We start from the raw sequence: 19179 nt of genomic DNA on the forward strand, positions 1-19179 counted from the left end.
AGGCAGCCCACTTGGAAGACTAGGGGAGGAAGAGGCAGCCCTGGAAGACGCCCCCACAACTTTAGCGCAGAACCCTAGGCCTTGTCTGGGATGTCTGGCAGGTGAGCAAGCTCATGGGCCTCTGGCTAATGGAGGGGATGTGACCACCCCTTTCTTCAGACACTTATGAAACTAAGCAGTGGTGAAGGGCCTAGCTCGAGTCGGAGGTACCCCAAAACAAGCAGGAAGGCCCTGAGAAGAATGTCCAGCCCAGCACTGGGTTTGGACACCTGCTGCGGTTCTCCTGACATCAGATGTCTCAGGGCAGAGCAGACTAGGCAGTCAGTCCTTGGCCTGGTCAGCCCCACCACCCTAGACACCCCGCAGGAACTAAGGCCCAAGCCGGAGCACTCGAGCTGGGTAAGGGACGTGATGGAGCACGGGCTGGGCAGCACACCCACCCCGCAGACGCTCTGGCCTTCTCCCCCTGCGACCAAACAGGCCAATACCTTTGTAGTGGACGCGAAGGTTGCCCTGGGAGAGGCCGATGTAGTTGTACTTGTCCTTGGGGCTCCAGGAACGCGGCAGCGGCGTCTCGTGCTGGTTGACCGCGGGATACAGGCGCTGCAGGCGCCGGCTCAGTTCCTGCTCCCCTGGGGACGGCAGCCCGCATCCAGTGCCCCCGCCGGAGGAGTCTCCAACCTGCAGGTTCCCAGCTCCCAGCTCCGCCGTCGCCGCCGCCATCTTGGAGGGAGCTGCTATTGTGTCACTGGGGGCGGGGAAAAGCGGGACCAGATCCGCCTCTTTCAGCCAATGGCCAGCGAGCCAACCTGGGCCGCAGGGAAACCGAGTCCCAGTCTGGCACCTCTCCTTCGACACCACTATGCCTCGCCACATTTTGGACTCCATTTCCCACAATGCAGAGCTCTCCAGGGGCGGACCAGCTTGGGCTCGTAAGGATCTCTGGGAGATGTAGTACAAACCCTCTCAGCCATAAGCCTGCTCAGGTGAGACACTGGGACACCGAAAACTACAATTCCCGCTGGCAACGCGGCTCCGGCCTCTCAGTTCACCTCCCTCCCCCATGGCCTCTGTTTATCTCCCTGCCTCAGTTCTGGTCGCTAGGATCATATCCGCTATAGTGACTGACTCTGAGGAGACCCTATTCCCGGTTCGAGTCCACCTTTGCTACTTGGCCTTCCTCCCAGCCCGCGGGTGCGGGGCTCGGAGGCGTGGCACAATCCTGACCCCGTCCCCTCCGCTGGGCTGCTGGGACCTGGTCGCCATGGCTACGGGCTGTAAACTACCACAGCTTCCCTGGCCACTGGTGCTGGCTGCCCGGCTGCCCTAGGGTCATGGACTCCCCGAAGCCGCAGTGCCCCAGCTTCGCGACCACGTTGAGGTAGGCACTGGCCTAACTGAGGGCGGAGAGGAGGCCTTGAGTACTTCCAGAAAGAGAAATGGTACCTGATTCGGACCTCTGCACTTCCTGCCTCTGTCCTTTGGTTTGGGGCTCCAGCCCCACAGGATCAGTGGTGCAGAAACAGAACCTCAGATGACTTGTCAGCCCAGGAAGGTCGTTATATTCTAGTAAAAGGGCAGGCGCACTTTATCATTAGTAATAGCCAGCTTTTTCTTATTGAGCGTGTATTATGTGCCAAGTGCTCTATACACCATATTTAACCCTCACAACAACTCTATGAGGTAGTAATATCACTATTTTACAAATAAAGAAATAGAATCCTGAAGAGATCATGTGTCTTACACATGTTTATAAGTGATGGAGCTAGTATTTGAACCCAGCCATGTGAGACCCATACCTGAGATATTAGCCACAAGGATAAACAACCTCTTCACCCACTGGCTTATGACAAAGAAGCATCTCTAAGCAGTCCAAGAACATCCCATGGCCTCAAGGTAGCTCCTGCCTGTCTTCAGGGGTGCAGCATCTGGACACTGCAAATATGATAACAAGCTCCGTTAGCCAGGAAAGCCACAAAGTATACATATTAAAACAAAAATTTTGGCTAAATACCTTTCTAGCTCTGAGAGCTAAGAGAAGGCTCTTAATTTCTGGGCCTCTGTTTCCATATCTCAAACATGGGAATGACACAGCCCACCTTAAACTGTTGGGAAAATTTAGGCAGCATATATGAAGCTCTCATGACAGCTCTTGCACATAATAGGCATTCAGTAAGTGTTTAATGAATGTACTTTCTCGCTTCTACTCATTCCTAATGCAAAAAACCTGATCTCACCTAAACTCTAATCCCCCATGGTCAGCTGCCTTGACAGAGAAAGCCTAGAAAAGTCAAGAAATTAAATGCCGCCTTGACAGACAAAGCCGAGAAAAGTCACGAAATGAATCACAAAAACCAGACAGCAAGCTTGAGAAAGAGTGTTGTTACCCAACACACGAATGATTTAGGAAACTGCAATCATGTTTGAAAGGGATATGAAACGGACTCAGAAAGAGAATCCCCATGTATTTTAAGAAGGAAGCACAATGTAATTGCTGATGCTGAATTTGGTGACAGTACAAAACATCATTCCTGCCCATATTCTTCATTCACCAGTGTTTAGTGGTGTATAGTATATTGGGCCAAGCTCACTGCTTCCCTTAGAGGAATAGTGTGGGTGTCCTCCTCCAGCTCCCCTTAGAGCAGGGCCAGGATGATGAAGCATGGGCCAGACCTTAGCACTACACGAATGTCAGCAGGACCCTCTAAAAGGGACTTTGAGGGAATTCCCTGGTGGTCCAGTCGTTAGGACACTGCACTCTTACTGCCGAGGGCCTGGGTTCAATCCCTGCTCGGGGAACTAAGATCCCGCAAGCCACACAGTGTACCCCAAAAAATAAATAAAGGGACCTTTGAATTGTGCATTTTCCTGCAGCAGGTTTCCCCTCCCCATTGGCTTTCTCCTTTCAGCCTCACATCCCTGGCACAGTAGATTTGTGGATGGAACTCAGTAGCTTGACTTCACTCAATACCAGGATTTACCCCCTGTCAAACCCACTGCTTGCCAGTAGTTAAATAACTGAGTTTTCTCCACCTTTGAAGTAGAAATATAGATAATCTATTTCCCATTCCTCTCTGAGAATTGGTGTAAAATATTTAATATAATACTAAAGAAGCATCCTAAGCTTTTTGGATAAGTGTATAGACTCTACCAGGTGTTTTAAAATTTATTTATTTTATTTATTTATTTTTGGCTGCGTTGGGTCTTCGTTGCTGCGTGCGGGCTTTCTCTAGTTGTGACAAGCGGGGGCTACTCTTCATTGCGGTGCACAGGCTTCTCATTGCAGTGGCTTCTCTTGTTGTGGAGCACGGGCTCTAGGCACGCGGGCTTCAGTAGTTGCAGCATGCGGGCTCAGTAGTTGTGGCTCGTGGTCTTCAGTAGTTGCAGCATGTGGGCTCAGTAGTTGTGGCTTGCGGGCTCTAGAGCGCAGGCTCAGTAGTTGTGGCGCACAGGCTTAGTTGCTCCACAGCATGTGGGATCTTCCTGGACCAGGGCTCAAACCTGTGTCCCTGCTTTGGCAGGTGGATTCTTAACCACTGCACCACCAGTGAAGCCCCAGATGTTTTTAAAATTAATATTCGCGAATCTGTTTTTGACTACTGTCTCCCTTGGCATTCAAAACTAACATGTTACCGGCCGCTCTCGCCTTTGAGATGGCCCACACTCTGTCTGTGGAGTGTGTTTCTCTCCAAATAAATCCACCTCTTACATATCACTTTGTCTCTCACTGAGTTCTTTCTGAAAAACAACAACAACAACAACAACAACTAAAAACTAACATGTTACCTACAGAGATTTTCCATCTGGCAACTTCTCAGGATTTGTAGAGTTCCCCATAGTTTTCTTGCTCACCTTGCCCCATGTGGTAGTTCCAGTAGGAGCAAGAACAGAGTTTAGAAAATTGACTGGTCTTGACAGGAAGGTATGATTTAACCCAGTGAGCAGGTGGGTTGATCTGCTGCATCCTGTCTCAAACCCATAAACATCTGAGCAAAAGCCTTTCCTTTTCCACACCGGCTGCGTATTCGACATGGTTTGCTCACATTTGTTCAGTTTAGAGACAATAGAGAACTGGAGTTTGGTGTGTCACTGCTCCATGAAGTAGGACTGAAGAACCCTGCAGGACAGGGTTTCCCAACTGGGATCACGTCACTGCTCTCAACTTCCCTGGAGTTTGGGTAATCCTTGTCTCAGTTTTATGAACAAGGACACTGAGCTTCAAGAGGTTAAACAGCATACCCAAGGCCACCAGCTAGCAAGGGGAATGAAGGCACAAGTCTATCTGGTGGCATAAATCACTCCCACCTGCCGCCACCATGGATTACTGGGATCACTTCTTCCTTTTGTTCCACCTAAGTCTGACTGCCCACAGGCAGCCCTTCCTCTAGACCCCCAAATGCCTTCCTAGCTTGAGCAATGATGGCTCTCCCCAAGAGGCCTAGGAGTTAAAAGTGGTTCTTTATGATCCACTTTTCCCACATCCTGCTGTCACAGTTAATATCTCTGCAGCTCCTTGCTGTTTACAGTTTATTTTTTTAATGTTTTTTTAAATTAATTAATTTTTAATTTTTTAATTTTTTGGCTACATTGGGTCTTCGTTGCTGCTTGCTGGCTTTTTCTAGTTGTGGCAAGCGGGGGCTACTCTTCATTGAGGTGCGCGGGCTTCTCATTGCCATGGCTTCTCTTGTTTCAAAGCACGGGCTCTAGGTGTGTGGGCTTCAGTAGTTGTGGCTCGCGGGCTCTAGAGCGCAGGCTCAGTAGTTCTGGCTCACGGGCTTAGTAGCTCTGCGGCATGTGGGATCTTCCTGTACCAGGGCTTGAACCCGTGTCCCCTGCATTGGCAGGTGGATTCTTAACCACTGCGCCACCGAGGAAGTCCCTACAGGTTATTTTTGCATATCTCTTTTACTCTTACTTAAACTTCACAACATTGTGAGATAGAAAATGCAAGAAATGTCTCCACCTCCTTGTGAGGAAACTGGGCTGAAAGAAGTTAAATGACTTGCCCAAGGGGGTCCCTATTGGAAACACAGATGTCAGCCTCTGGGCCCTATCAGCCAGTAAGTAGAGGCTCAAGACTCCCACCCTGGCTCTTGGACACCAGACCCTGTACTTCTTGTCCTATAGCACCTGCTTTTGGTATCACACCCCCAGAATGTGGCTGTCACATGCACGGAACTGTCATCACAGCCACAGCTAAACACTGAAGGGAAGTATAGGCCTGCAGGGTTCTCTGGGTTCATGGTGAGGGTGTCCTGCCACTGCAGGAGTTGTTGAGACTCTAGTGATGAGAAGGTTTCTGGGAATGTGGGAAAATGGTTTGGGCCCCGAGCCAGGAGCTTGCTGGCAGCACCTCTGGGAATCTGGAGGCAGCACTGGGAAGACCCAGAGCCTGGCTCTGAGGGGAAAGGAAGCCATGTCTTGTGGCTCTGGGAAGAGTGGAAGTGTACTTCCCACTCAAGGCTCTGTCACCCACCACTTCCTTCTCCTTCTCTGTGCAGAGCACACTTGCGACCTTTAGGAGCGATCGTAGATGATTCCTTCCTCACAGAAGCCAAGAATACTCAGAAACGCAAGACGCTGCTGGTTAGTGGCCGTGTCCTGTTGGAACCCTAAATTTTGATCCCCAGATCCTTTCTGCCTCCCTCTCTGCAACCCAAAAGCACCACCCACCCGAACTATGCCCCACCAAGCGGCTTCTCCCCAGTTAGGGGAGTGTGGCTCAGAGGCCAGGTCCAGCAGGCTCTGGGATGGGGGAACGTGCACACTTGCTGCACCTCACCGGAACAGGCTTCCCAGACCTCCCCGAGCAGAGAGAGACTCAGCTCCTGCCCACAGATAACCTTCCCCTGCAACGCAGCATTCTGGAGTGGACCTCATTTCTTCATCCAGCCTGCCATGAGCCAGGCATTCTTCTGGGTGCTGGGATGGTCCCACCAGATCTGTCAAGGTCCTTCAGAGCTATGACTATATCTTTTTGTCTTTACAGCCACAGTGCCTGATGTGGTACTTGAGTGGCTGGTATATGTGCACCATAATTGCTGTATGTATGTGAAGACAGTAGTAAAGGATGTTTCTCCATTGTGCTGTTGGCTCTGCACTGGAGGTAGAGACTCTTTACCAGCCTCATGACAGGTTCTCCCTCCATTCATGTTCTTTAAAGTTTTTATATAAAAATGAATGCTGGGGGCCTTTCTCACCTTCTGAGGTGGCCCACACTCTGTGGAGTGTGTTTCTCTCTAAATAAATCCACTTCTTACCTATCACTTTGTCTCTCACTGAATTCTTTCTGCAATGAGACGTCAAGAACCTGAGCTTCATTAAGCCCTGAAACCAGGTGTGTGATCTCAGTTGGAAGACTGTGGGTGTTGGCTGGGTCTGAGCCCCAGCCACAAGGGTTCGAGTCCCAATCAGGGTTTTGACAGGGTTTGAGTCCCGGCCACGTGGGTTCAAGTCTGTATTTGACGTGCACAGTTTCAGCTGGTGACCACGAAGGGACAGTGATAAGCTTATAGCTAGACCAACTCCTGTTCATCATCAACACCGTTGGTGACATCTTCTGTGCCATCTCTTTGCGACTTCCGGGGAACTAACACCTGGTTGGGAGACTACCTTGGAAGGGATAGCATCTAAAACTATATTTTTGTACTCTGATGCTGTTAAAAAAAAAGTGCTTCATCATCAAGGAGATTCATAGAAAGGCTACGGAAACAATTACAATAGTTCCACATTAAGATGCTGGCTATGTGAGGATTCCAGCCCATACCGACTTAAAACAAGGAGCTGCCCTGCCCCTGGGGCCCCTAGATCAGGCATCCAGAGATTTTTACTCCCTGACAGACAGGGTTGATGCCCCTACTCAGCCTGGAAGCAGTTACAGAAGACAGACTATCGCCCTCTGCTTCCCATAAGAATATGGGAGTAAAATCTCTGAGAGGGGAATGAAACAGGAGGGAAGGGGGCAGGGCACACAACCTTTGAAAGAATGACATAGCCCGAAGACATGACATAAATTGATTAGAACCCAATGGGTCCAAGATGGCGGACAAGTCGAATTCCACTAGACCTTGAGCCTCAGTATATGCTCACATCAGCAAGCTAAATGACATCCACAGGTGCCGTGACAGTTCCAAGACGGACCATAAGGATCAAAAAGTGGGTGGTGGCCCAATTCCCGGAAATCCTCGGCCCTTCCTAAAATAGCTGGAATACTCCTCCCACTCATTAGCCTATGAAATTACCCACCCCTATGAAAATTAACAAGCCCATACCCTGGTACCTTTCTCACCTTCTGAGATGGCCCACACTCTGTCTGTGTAGTGTGTTTCTCTCTAAATAAATCCACTTCTTACCTAAAATAAATAAATAAAAATTAAAAAAAAAATAAAAATGAATGCTGGGGAATTCCCTGGCAGTACAGTGGTTAGGACTGCACACTTCCACTGTAGGGGGCACAGGTTCCATCCCCGGTCTGGGAGCTAAGATCCACATTCCTGCATGCCACGTGGCGTGGCAAAAAAAAAAAAAAGGAAGCATATTCTTCCCTGAAATTAAAAAAAAATACTGTGTTATTAAGATTTGGGGGCTTTTGTTGATATGATCATAAGATTGTTATTACTATTTAACAAGCAAAGAGCCATTGTCCAAATCTTACAGGTGAAAAAACACATCTGAGCAAATTTATAACTCCAGCTCACAGTGCAGAACTGTGGGCTGTGGTGGTTTTCTTTGTGCGAGTATGTCTTGTCTGGAGGATCTGGGGACACATGAGCTGTACACTTTGTGAGGCTGGGTACTTCAAACATGGGGACCCTGACATCAGGGAGGGAAAGGGGTATGTAGACTCTAAGCGGAGACCAAGCACAGCCACAGTCCCGAAAGATCCGATTACTTGGGGCGCCTGCTCCCCGTCCCCCTCAGCTGCCACCTACTCAGTGGACCTGGGGCCAGGCTCTTTCACTCCCTTTCTTCTGCGCGGCGGCAGTAACACCGTTCTCAACCACCAGAGGACGCTGTTGCCTCCTGCCGCCCCCGACCCCCGGGGCCGCCCTTCCCGTTTTCACCTGCAGGGGGAAGCAGAGAGCACGGAGCTCCCGGGAACGCCGCCTCCCAACCACCCGCTTGTGGAGGCCTTACCAGCTGTTAACAACCAGGACAAGAAAGCAGCATATGCCCAGCAATCAAAGTAGGGTGACTTTTTTCTCTTTACAGAAACGGCAGACAGAGCACGAAGATGGGCCTTTTTTATTTTTTAAGTCTCCCAAAATAAGCTAAATTAAGCTTTATTTCTATGACTAAACTGGTTTTGTCTGCTCAGGAAATTTTCAAGGCTAGTCTCCCTTTGTTTTTGTTCTTGTTTTTCGGTTGTTTGTTTGTTTTTAACTGAAGTCTGGTTAATTTACAATGTTGTCTTAGTTTTAAGTGTACAGAAAAGTAATTCAGCTTTACATATATAATATATATATTCTTTTTCAGGTTCTTTTCCATTATAGGTTATTACAAGATATTGAATATAGTTCCCTGTGCTATACAGTAGGTCCCTGTTGTTTAGCAGTTTTATATATAGTAGTGTGTATATGTTAATCCCAAACTCCTAATTTATCTCCCCCACACCCACCCCTCTATCCCATTTGGTAACCGTAAGTTTGTTTTCTGTACCTGTGAGCCTATTTATGTTTTGTAAATAAGTTAATTTGTATCATTTTAAATTTTTATTTTATTTTATTTTTATAAATTTATTTATTTATTTTTGGCTGCGTTGGGTCTTCGTTGCTGTGCGGGCTTTCTCTAGTTGCGGTGAGCGGGGGCTACTCGTCCTTGTGGTGCGTGGGCTTCTCATCGCGGTGGCTTCTGTTGTTGCAGAGCACGGGCTCTAGGGTGCATGGGCTTCAGTAGTTGTGGCATGCAGGCTCAGCAGTTGTGGCGCACGGGCTTAGTTGCTCCGCGGCATGTGGGATCTTCCCAGACCAAGGCTCGAACCCGTGTCCCCTGCTTTGGCAGGCGGATTCTTAACCACTGCCCCACCAGGGAAGCCCTGTATCATTTTTTTGGATTCCACATATAAGTGATATTATATATTTGTCTTTCTCTGACTTACTTCATTAATATGATAGTCTCTAGGTCCATCCGTGTTGCTGCAAACGGCATTATTGCATTCTCTTTTATGACTGAGAGTAGTATTCCATTGTATATATGTACCACATCTTCTTTAGCCATTCATCTGTTGATCAACACTCAGGTTGCTTCCATGTCTTAGCTATTGTAAATAGTGCTGCTATGAACATTGGGGTGCATGTATCTTTTCGAATTACAATTTTCTCTGGAAATATGCCCAGGAGCAGGATCATATGGTAAATCTATTTTTAGTTTTTTAAAAAAACCTCCATACTGTTCTCCATAGTGGCTGCACCAATTTACATTCCTACCGCAGTGTAGGAGGGTTCCTTTTTCTCCACACCCTCTCCAGCATTTATTATTTGTAGACTTTTTAATCATGGCCATTCTGACTGGTGTGAGGTGATACCTCATTGTAGTTTTGGTTTGCATTTCTCTAATAATTAACGATATTGAGCATCTTTTCATGTGCTTGTTGGCCTGGCCTCTTGAAAATGTGAAAAACTTATCATTAACTGACCAGGTTAGGTGCTTCTTTGACAACTTCCCAGGTGTCTTCCAGGGTTACTTTGTCCTTTTATAAAAATCACATCAATTTTAATAGTCTTTCAAAAAAACTTTTTCTGTCTTGATTTTTAAGTTTGGCTTCTCATGTTTCCAGTTTATCTATTTCTACGTTTATTTCCTATGTTTAAAATTTTTATTATGATATTTTTTTCCTTTTCAGGCAACCACAGGCTTGAGGCTTTCTTTCCTAATAGTGAAAGGATTTTATTTTATTTTTTTACATCTTTATTGTAGTGTAATTGCTTTACAATGTTGTGTTAGTCTCTGCTGTATAACAAAGTGAATCAGCTATATGTATACAAATATCCCCATATCCCCTCCCTCTTGCACGTCCCTCCCACCCTACCTATCCCACCCCTCTAGGTGGTCACAAAGCACTGAGCTGATTTCCCTGTGCCATGCAGCTGCTTCCCACTAGCTAGCTATTTTATATTTGGTAGTGTACATACGTTAATACTACTCTCTCACTTCGTCCCAGCTTACCCTTCCCCCCTCCCCGTGTCCTCAAGTCCATTCTCTATGTCTGCGTCTTTATTCCTGTCCTGCCCCTAGGTTCATCAGAACGATTGATTGATTGATTGATTGGCTGCGTTGGGTCTTCATTGCTGCACGCAGGCTTTCTCTAGTTGTGGCGAGTGGGGGCTACTCCTCGTTGTGGTGCGCAGGCTTCTCATTGCGGTGGCTTCTCTTGTTGCGGAGCACAGGCTCTAGGTGTGCGGGCTTCAGTAGTTGTGTCTCACGGGCTCTAGAGCGCAGACTCAGTAGTTGTGGCACACGGGCTTAGTTGCTCCGCGGCATTGGGATCTTCCTGGACCAGGGCTCGAACCCGTGTCCCCTGCATTGGCAGGCGGATTCTTAACCACTGCGTCACCAAGGAAGCCCCAACCATTTATTTTTAGATAGTGAAAGGATTTTAAGCAATTAAAAACTTGTGAGTGCTTTTCTGATCATATCCCAAACATTTTGAACATGTAATTTTAACATTTCTATAACATGTTATATTTTTACTTTAAGTAATAAATGGGTCGGGAAAAATATTAATTTATTTTTAAATTTCTGTAAATGGTTAAGTGTTTTAGAGGTATGTTTATATTATCAGTTCTTATTTCATTGTATTATATCAGGAAATGCAAGGTATACAGTTTCTCATTTAAAAATGTGTTAACACCTTATCTGTGGCCTACGATTAGTTTTTTGTATACATTAAAAGATTGTCCTTCTTTATTTCAATTATGTATAAATCTACTCACCTGTCATTATCAACTGTATTACTGTTAGTATTTGTCTTTTACCTTTCTCTGCTTGAGGTAGCTTATTTTGATAGGAGGGCTTTAAACTCTTTACAATTCTGTTTCATCATCTCTCTTTCCCCCCCTATGTTTTTATCTATTCAACAAATATTTGTTGATTCCCACTGTGTGCCAGGCACTGTGGATACAGTGGTAAACAAGACAGACAAAGTCTGTGTTTCTGAGAGAAGATGGGGGTGTGATGATGGGGAAGTGTGGGCGCTGGGATTGGGAAGGGTATCAAGGAGAACCCCTGAGATGCTAAGGTTGAATAGTCAAGCTGGAGCATTCTGGACCCAGGAAAAGCATGTGTGAACATATACACCCAATAAGTAGTGTTTTCATTTTTATTATGCCTTGCATCCACAATATTTGCTGAGTGTTACTTAAGACTATGAAGAGTGTTAACACAACATTGTAAATCAACTATACTTCAATTAGGAAAAAAAAAACGACTATGAAGAGTGTGAAGTATGATGCCATCAGTTCTGGAAGTACAGAGATAGGGTCAACCTAGACCCTTGCAAGAGGCTGGAGTCCTCCCTGGGACCTAGCAACAAGGCTTACTATGTACTTTCCAAAATATTTAGGGAAAGGATGAATGACTGCAAGATTGAGAAAAAATAGGTAGAACTAACAGAATGCAAAGAAGAGCCCAAGGAAACAGTGGCATTTTCCACATTAAGAGGGTCAGAATCCAGTTACCATTAGCCTGGAAGGACTCCTAGAACCTGGATGTGTGGGACATGGGTGGTAGGCCTAGTCTCTCTCCATCTCAGAAGAACCTGGAAGCTGGGCTCAGGGCCTTCCACAGAGGAGGCTTTAATACTGAATTCAATAATTCAATGTTCTTTTAAACTTCAAAGTAACTTATGTGCATTGTAGAAAAATTTGAAAAATACACGATTACAGACACATAAGCACCCGTGGGCCTATCACTGGAGAATAATTACTGATAACCTTTTGGATTATTTCCTCCATCTTTTCTGGTTTTTCATCTTACCTGGTTGTGCTTATTCTCTAATTTCAGGCTTTACTTAACCCTTAGAGATATAGTGCATGTTAAGCCTCTTTGTAAACATTTCATGCCTGTATAAGAATCTTCTGTTTTTAGACACTTAGCAGTTTTCTGACTTTTTCATAGTCACAAGTAAGGCTTTGAGGACTGCCCTTAGGCATGAAGCTGCTGCTTCATCTCTGTCCCCTCTGCACTGGCCAGCCCAGACCTCAGCCTCAGCCAGCCTGCCCTCCTTGGGCATTGGCCCCTGTTCATAGCCCTTCAAAACTCCTGCTGTTTCCCTGAGGTATTGGCGCTACCCAGGCAGTCTTTGTGCACCCCGCCCCACCTCCCCTGACACATCACTCTCTTCCAGAGTGACCTCAGCTCCTCCCATGAAGTCACTCAAGCTTTACTGAAATCACTGACATCATCATTTCCTCCTCTAAGAGGACCAGCCTCCCCTGGCACCCTCCAGTCAGGGCTCCAACACTCCTGTGACCTGCATCAGCTTCAGTTACTACCTGCTTATCAGTTCATTTGTCATCCCACTTCCATCATACCCCCAGCTTCCTTCATGTCCCAGAACCCAGCAGCGGCTGGCATGTGCTATGGACCCAGAAATGTTTGATGAACAAATGAATGACTGAATGGATGAACCCTAGAAGTAGGCTTCGCTGGGTAAGAGAGTCATTTTTTTCTCTCATGTTTTGAGTATTTCATAAAAAGTTGAAAAAACAAGCTCATAAATACTACTACCCCGTCCCCCTGCTCAAGGTTCAAAATGAGATCCCACTACTTCAGGGCCCTACCACCTCTCCCCTCCCCCTCCCCCAGGGGGTAGAGCCTAGTCTCCTCCCGGGGTCCACAGGTCACCCTGCTGCATCTCTGCAGCCCTGCCTGAGAGTCCAGGCTTGAGGCTGGGCCTGCCCTCCCCTGTCTCTCTTTAGCTGGACTGTGCTGTGGGGGCAAGAGATGGTCCCAGTAAGTACTCATATCTGTTTTCATAGCATAGGTATTCAATACTCACTGACAAACCTACAGAAGAGAACTCACCTTTACTGAGCTCCTAGAAGGTGCCTGAGTCTGTGTAAACCACTCTCTATTCTTTCTCGTTGCATTCTCACAACAATACAATGCAATGGGGAGCACAACCATTCCCATTTTACAGATGCAAAGACTGAGGCTCAGTCTGTGGTCACATAACCAATGAGGGGACCCTAGGGTTTAATCTAATCCCTCTCTAACTCTAAGGACCACAGTCTTAATTATGAACCATATTAAGAGATGTTGGGGGGGGAACCCAGGAGTGGAGGAGGAGCCTGGAGAGGAACATCAGGAAGGGGAGCAATATTGTCATGGTAACCCCACCTGTCCCTTCTTATAGTCCTGTCTGTTCTCCATCGGTGGCCACCTGTCCCCAAGGCCCACATACATCAGTGACCAGACCATTCTGCATAATCGAAAGCCCTGTTCAGATGACTACCGGAAGCGAGTAGGGTAAACCAGGGTTAGCCTGATGGTGGACGGACTGGGCCCAGAAACAGTGCAGGGGTGTTGCTGCCCCAGACCCAGGGCACAAGGGCCTGGTGGGGTGTCCATCACATCTCAGTCCACCACTCCCTGCAGTAGCTGGCAGCAGCAGCCCCTGGGCACTACCAAGCCAAGGTACCTAGAGCAACTAGAGAACTACCTACGCAAGGAGCTCCTCCTGCTGGACCTGGGCACAGATTCTGCCCAGGAGCTAAGGCTGCAGGTTAGAGCCACAGAATAACTGGGGGGAGGGCAGGGGCAGGGCTGGGAAGAAACCTTACTCACCAGGACTAGGCACTTCAGACATTCAGGTGAGACCAGCCTTTCCCAGCTCTCTTGGGTTCCCCTTCCTGGTAAGAGAAACTTGTTCTCTAACAAAGCCAGTGAGCAGGCAAGTCTACCAGCATGGAACCAAAACTCTCCTGAGGGTTGGGTTTCTTTACCTGAGTCAGGTGGCCTGAATGCTGACTCCAGTCGCTTCTGTGATCCCCAGCACCGACCTTGGGTCACTGGGTATCAGTGAATGGAGCCTAAATCCTGGCAGTCGGGCAAGCAGGGGTCATACAATGTCTACCAGCCCAGTAACAACAGCCCCAAGCTTGAGGAACTTAGCCAGATACAGAGAGAAATCTAGATGTAACCTAGATTCTGATGCATATTAGGGAAGGAATCACCCAATCCCTGCTCAGATGGAAATGATGACTGGGAATCCCTCACTTCTGACTTAGTCACTGACAGAAGCATTTGCTGAGCACTGTCTGTGTGCCAGGCTCTGAGTGGGGCCTTAGATATGGTCTCACAAGCTAAAGGAACCTCGCCAACAAAGAAGCAGAAGCTCAGAGAAGGCATCCGGCTATGCAGTAGTGGAGCTAGGATTCAAACTCAGGGCTGGTTCGGGAGCCTGTGCTCATTCCAATACACAGTGTTGCCTCCGAAAGCTTCCTGTGTGTCCGAGTGGGACAGGAAACCATACCTCTACTTGGAAGCTAGAGCCTTAGACCTTCTCCTGCCCCCACAGAGCTGTAAGATGGGGAGGGGTGCTGGTAAGAGGCCAGCTGAAGCACAGTGCATGGAGGAGGCTGGCTGCCTGGAGAGCCAGAGGGGGCTCAGGTAGAGAGGGGGAGGTCCTGACCCAGGTCGTCTGCCAGGTCTCAGAGACAGCACCAGGAGAGGTCACCAGAGAGCAGCTGAGAGGGATGGAGCCGCCCCTCAGCTCCCTGACTGTGAGAGACCCCAGTGGTGCCTGTGGCATTTATTTGAATGTGAGTTGCCTGGCAGCTTCATGCTAGAACACTTCTAATCCAAGCAAAGAAAAACTTAGGTCCCACTGAGAGTGGCAGCTATAGGCCAGGAGGTGACAGTTTCCCTTTTCTTGCCAGCCTTACAGAGAAATCTTTGAATTTTTCATAGAGGACTTCAAAACATACAAGCCATTGCTATCCTCCATCAAGAATGCATATGAGGTGATTCTGGGTAAGACTGCAGGCTCCCTGCCTGGCCCCAGCCTGGAAGAGGCAGAGAGGATCCTAGTCTGACCTTCTGGGTTCTGCAGCAGGGCTGGGGCAGCTACAAACTGGGCTTTGAGGTCACCAAGCCCCCCTTAGCCTTTTTGCTTACACTGTCATGTGATAGGGCACCCCAGGGCAACTGACTACCTCCCATTCTTGGGAAGCATGGTGGGGCAGTATCTGTGGGAAATAGAGCATCTTTTCTATTGACAGTGAAGCCCAGAAGGGAGGGTGTACCCCTGGGAAGTGAGGGGGCTTCCCTCACCAGGCTCAGGAGGTGCTGGGCATGGTGCAGCTGCAGGACTAAAGGCCGTATGGGTAAAGGGCATAGGTGAGACCCTGGTCCTCATCGGGACTCTGCCCCTGGTTTAAAAGCAAGTGCAAGGACTTAAGCAGGAGCTATGCTTTGAACAGGCATGTATAGACTCCTCGAGTTTGCAAGGGACATAGCCACTCACTGCGACCTCAGGATCAGTGTCTCCTGGTTGTTTGTCCTCCATGGCCCCAAAGGGACTCTCCCACCTGTCCCTGCTTAGCCGACCAGAGGGAGAAGATTCGGGCTCTGGAGCCCCTGAAGGCAAAGCTTGTCACTGTGAATGAGGACTGCAACGAGAGGATCCTGGCCATGAGGGCTAAGGAGAGAGATGAAATCTCCATGCTGAAGAAAGAGAAGATGAATTTGCTAAAACTCATTGATAAGAATGAGAAGATCTCATTGCAGAGTGAGGTGAAAGGGAGTAATATGGTGACCAACTCCCTCAATTCCTCCCACTCCCACCCCAGGGGTGACCTTCAGGCCTTCAGCCCTGGGGTGACCCCCTAGCTCTCTCCACCCTTCTGCCTGGAATGATACACAGAGCCACCACCTCCCCCCATACCCCTCTCTCCACATGCTGCCCTCCTCCTCAGCTCAGCACTGGCTTGGTATGGCCCCAAATGCCAGCAGAGTCCCGCTCCTTGGCTGCCAGATTTTCTCCACAGGAGGAAGCTTCGGCACTTTGCTGGATTCTCAGGAATGACCAGTCTCCTCCTCCTTCTACCTTTCTTGTTCTTTTCCCAACAGGTGACCAAACTGAGGAAGAACTTGGCTGAGGAGTATCTGCGCTACCTCAGCGAGCAAGATGCCCGTAAGATCCTTATTGCAGACCTGAATGAGCTACGGTACCAGCGGGAAGACATGTCACTAGCCCAGTCCCCAGGTAAGCCCAAGGTGGGTTTCTCTCCCCTGAAGAGGCGCTGGAGAGGAGTCTGGCTCTCACCACTCCTATTCATTCAACTCTCCTATTATCTGCTCATTCACGATGGGAGATGTTCCTGCTGCCACCTGGGTCTGTGGATCTTCTGAGCTGGCCTGAGAATCATAGACTTGTTTACGAAGGAAACAATCACTGGCAGCTGAAGCAGCCTAGACTCCCTAAGGGCAGGACAGGCCTGGTACTCCACATCCTGGGCTTCTCTATTTAAGCTCAAAGCCCTATGCTGGTAGCACTGTGGAAAGACTCGGGGGTTCCCAAGCTGGGAGAGCAGGAAGACCTGGGACATGCCCCAAGGGACACTCAACCCTGCCCTGGGCTACAGGCACCAGAGGCAGGGTGACATGAGCTGGCGGGCCCCCTGGCAGGTGTCTGGGAGGAGGACCCTGTGAAGTTAACAGTGGCTCTGAAGATGGCCCGGCAAGACTGACCCGCAGGCAGATGGAACTCAACACCATGAAGGCCAACTTTGGAGACGTGGTGCCCAGAAGGGACTTTGAAATGCAGGAGAAGACCCTCAAGGATCTGCAGGAGCAGGTGCTGGTGGGCAGGCAGGGTAGCGAAGGGCCATGCAGGTGAGTAGCAAGGACCAATCACCCTGCTCACAGCTGGACAGCCTGAGAGACGACTATGAAGAGTTCTGCAAGGAGCACAAGATGCTGTTGCAGTTGCACACGAGCTGAAGGAGCAGGACCAGTTTTACTCCGAGCTGCAGGAGATCCAGCGCACGGCCATACCGCGGCCAGACTGGTCCAAGTGTGAAGGTAATGCTGGCCATGGGAGCCCTAGGGACTGCTCAAGTGCGTGGTCTGGACTCCAGCTCCCTCTCCCCACCTGCAGATGTGGTGGCTGGAGGACGAGATCGCTGGCAAATGCTGGCCGAGGGCAAGAACAGCGACCAGCTGGTGGATGTGCTCCTGGAGATTGGCGAGGGGCTGCTCCAGGAGAAAGACTTCTTCCCTGGTCTGGTAGGGGAGTCCCTGGGCTCAAGAGGCTTGGGGCCAGAGTCAGAATGGCCAGAAGTCTTCTTGCTGCTGAGAAATCCCTGGGCTCAGGAGGCTTGGGGCCAGAGTCAGAATGGCCAGCAAGTCTTCTTGCTGCTGAGAAGACTTGAGGTTCTGGGGGAACTATCTGGGGCTCTGCCCTGCTTGCTGGTGGGGCTACAGAGGGGCCCAGAGATAAGCTGACATGGTTCCATACAGGGTTATGGGGAATCCATCCCCCCTTTCCTTCGGTTTGATGGTGTCATGCAGAACAAGAAGCCAACCAAGAAGGATGTGGTAAACCTCCTCAAGGATGCCTGGAAGGAACGTATCACTGAGAAGCAGGTCAGATCTCTCTAGCCATTTTGGCCTGGTGTGGCTGCCTGAGTCCTCTGGTGCATGGGGGGGTGGGGGTGTCCCTCAAGGTGCTAGGGAACAGGGAGGAGGGCCAACAGACGTGGGGCAGGCGGACCAAGCAGTCTTCCCCCTACCCTGCAGAAGTTCCCAGATTTCTTCTTCAATTTCCTGGAGCGTCGCTTTGGGCCTGGTGATGCCATGGCCTGGGCTTACACCATTTTTTAATATACCAAGCTCTTCCACTCCAATGAGGTCATGAGTCAGTTCTATGCAATCTTGATGGGAAAGGTAAGCTTGGGCCTGGCCCTCCACCCTTTGTCTCCGGCATAGGCCAGCTCTATCCCCACCCCTCTAGGAAACAGCAAGGTGGTCAACGCTTCCCCCCTAGAGGAAAGAGAGTGTGTACATCAAGCAGAAGGAGACAATAGCACAGCTGCTGAAGGAGATGACCAGTGCTGACAGCCAGAACGAGGGGCTACTAACCATGGAGCAGTTAAGGTGCGAGACCAGTTGGCCACCCCGAACTTCAGCCCAGCATGACCTCTGGCCAAGCTCCTAGCTGTGCAGGGGGAAGGGGAGCCTGGTGGGAAAAGGCCAGACTCAGTGCATTCTGCCCTTTTGAGCACCAGTGGGGCTGGCAGAGGGGTGCGGGGAGATGGGTAGGCAGGCATCAGCCAGGCCTGTCAGCCCTCGTGTCTCCCTACAGCACTGCCCTCAAGAGTACCTTCCCCTTCAAGAAGGACGAGAGAATTCAGGAGCTGATGGAGGCAGGGGGCTGGCATCCCAGCAGCAGCAATGCAGACTTGCTCAACTACTGCGTATTATTTATGGAGGTGGGTTGGGGCCCAGGAACTTGCCCAGTCCTGCCCTAGCCTCTGCTGGACCCTAGCCCGTGTACTCTCACCCTGCCTTGTGGCCCCTTCCCAGGACAAGGAGGGCCAGAGCGTGCCCTTTGTACAAAAGCTGTGGGAACAGTACATGGATGAAAAGGATGAATACTTACAGGAGTTAAAGCAGGAGCTGGACCTGGAACTGTGAGTGACCCTGGGGACCTCAGGCTCACTTAGTCATAGGCAAGTCCTACAGGCTGGGCCACAGAGTAGCACCTCAAGCCCCAGGTCTCCCTATGCACCGAGCTTGCTGCTGGGCACTACATACTGCTCAAGCCTGGGAGAGGGCATCTTGGGGTCTGAGGTACAGAGAGGACAATCAAGGTCTATCTCTCTCTTTCTTTGTGGGGGCAGCCACGATGAGGTGACCCTACCCAAGGTACGTGAGGCCTTGATGAACACTGATCCCAGCCTGGACAAGCAGACCCTAAACAGCTATTTGAGCCAGGCCTTCCAGCTCCCCATGACAGAACTGCCAGAAGAGGGCAAGGAAAAGGAAGAAGGCATTGTGATAAGGCTCCAGGCTGCACTGGAACAGCTTCAGATGAGTGATGTTAGGCGTATGGGGCCCTGAGAGCAGGAACCTGCAAGCTGAGGCCACTGTGGGCAGCCTGAGTGCTCCCGTGCTGCTAACCTCTGACTGTTGTTATAAAATTGTTTGTCTGAACCCATGCTATTCTCTAGGTTA

At 49.4% G+C, this 19179-nt stretch overlaps 2 protein-coding genes across 3 annotated transcripts in view; one reads left to right on the forward strand and one right to left on the reverse strand.

The window, feature by feature from the left end:
• RANBP10 (RAN binding protein 10) overlaps nucleotides 1–729 on the reverse strand; it is a 63424-nt gene extending 62695 nt beyond the window's left edge. For both annotated transcript variants that reach the window (XM_070044221.1, XM_030863616.3), the window contains exon 1: nucleotides 489–729. In XM_070044221.1, the coding sequence (XP_069900322.1) occupies nucleotides 489–723 (235 nt within the window). In that variant the 5' untranslated portion in view covers nucleotides 724–729. The remainder of the gene's footprint in view (nucleotides 1–488) is intronic.
• A 535-nt stretch (nucleotides 730–1264) lies between these two features.
• On the forward strand, nucleotides 1265–19086 carry TSNAXIP1 (translin associated factor X interacting protein 1). Its single transcript, XM_060288300.1, is given in 19 exon segments — nucleotides 1265–1381; nucleotides 5502–5586; nucleotides 7921–8185; nucleotides 12918–12951; nucleotides 13355–13467; nucleotides 13597–13723; nucleotides 14880–14973; nucleotides 15545–15735; nucleotides 16072–16207; nucleotides 16630–16686; nucleotides 16689–16798; nucleotides 16977–17025; nucleotides 17102–17229; nucleotides 17464–17589; nucleotides 17743–17889; nucleotides 17990–18099; nucleotides 18308–18434; nucleotides 18529–18635; nucleotides 18846–19086. Coding segments are annotated over 19 exon segments (2364 nt in total).
• Nucleotides 19087–19179: the final 93 nt, after the last annotated feature.

This window comes from Globicephala melas, chromosome 19 (assembly GCF_963455315.2).
Source record: "Globicephala melas chromosome 19, mGloMel1.2, whole genome shotgun sequence".
Taxonomy (NCBI): Eukaryota; Metazoa; Chordata; class Mammalia; order Artiodactyla; family Delphinidae; genus Globicephala; species Globicephala melas.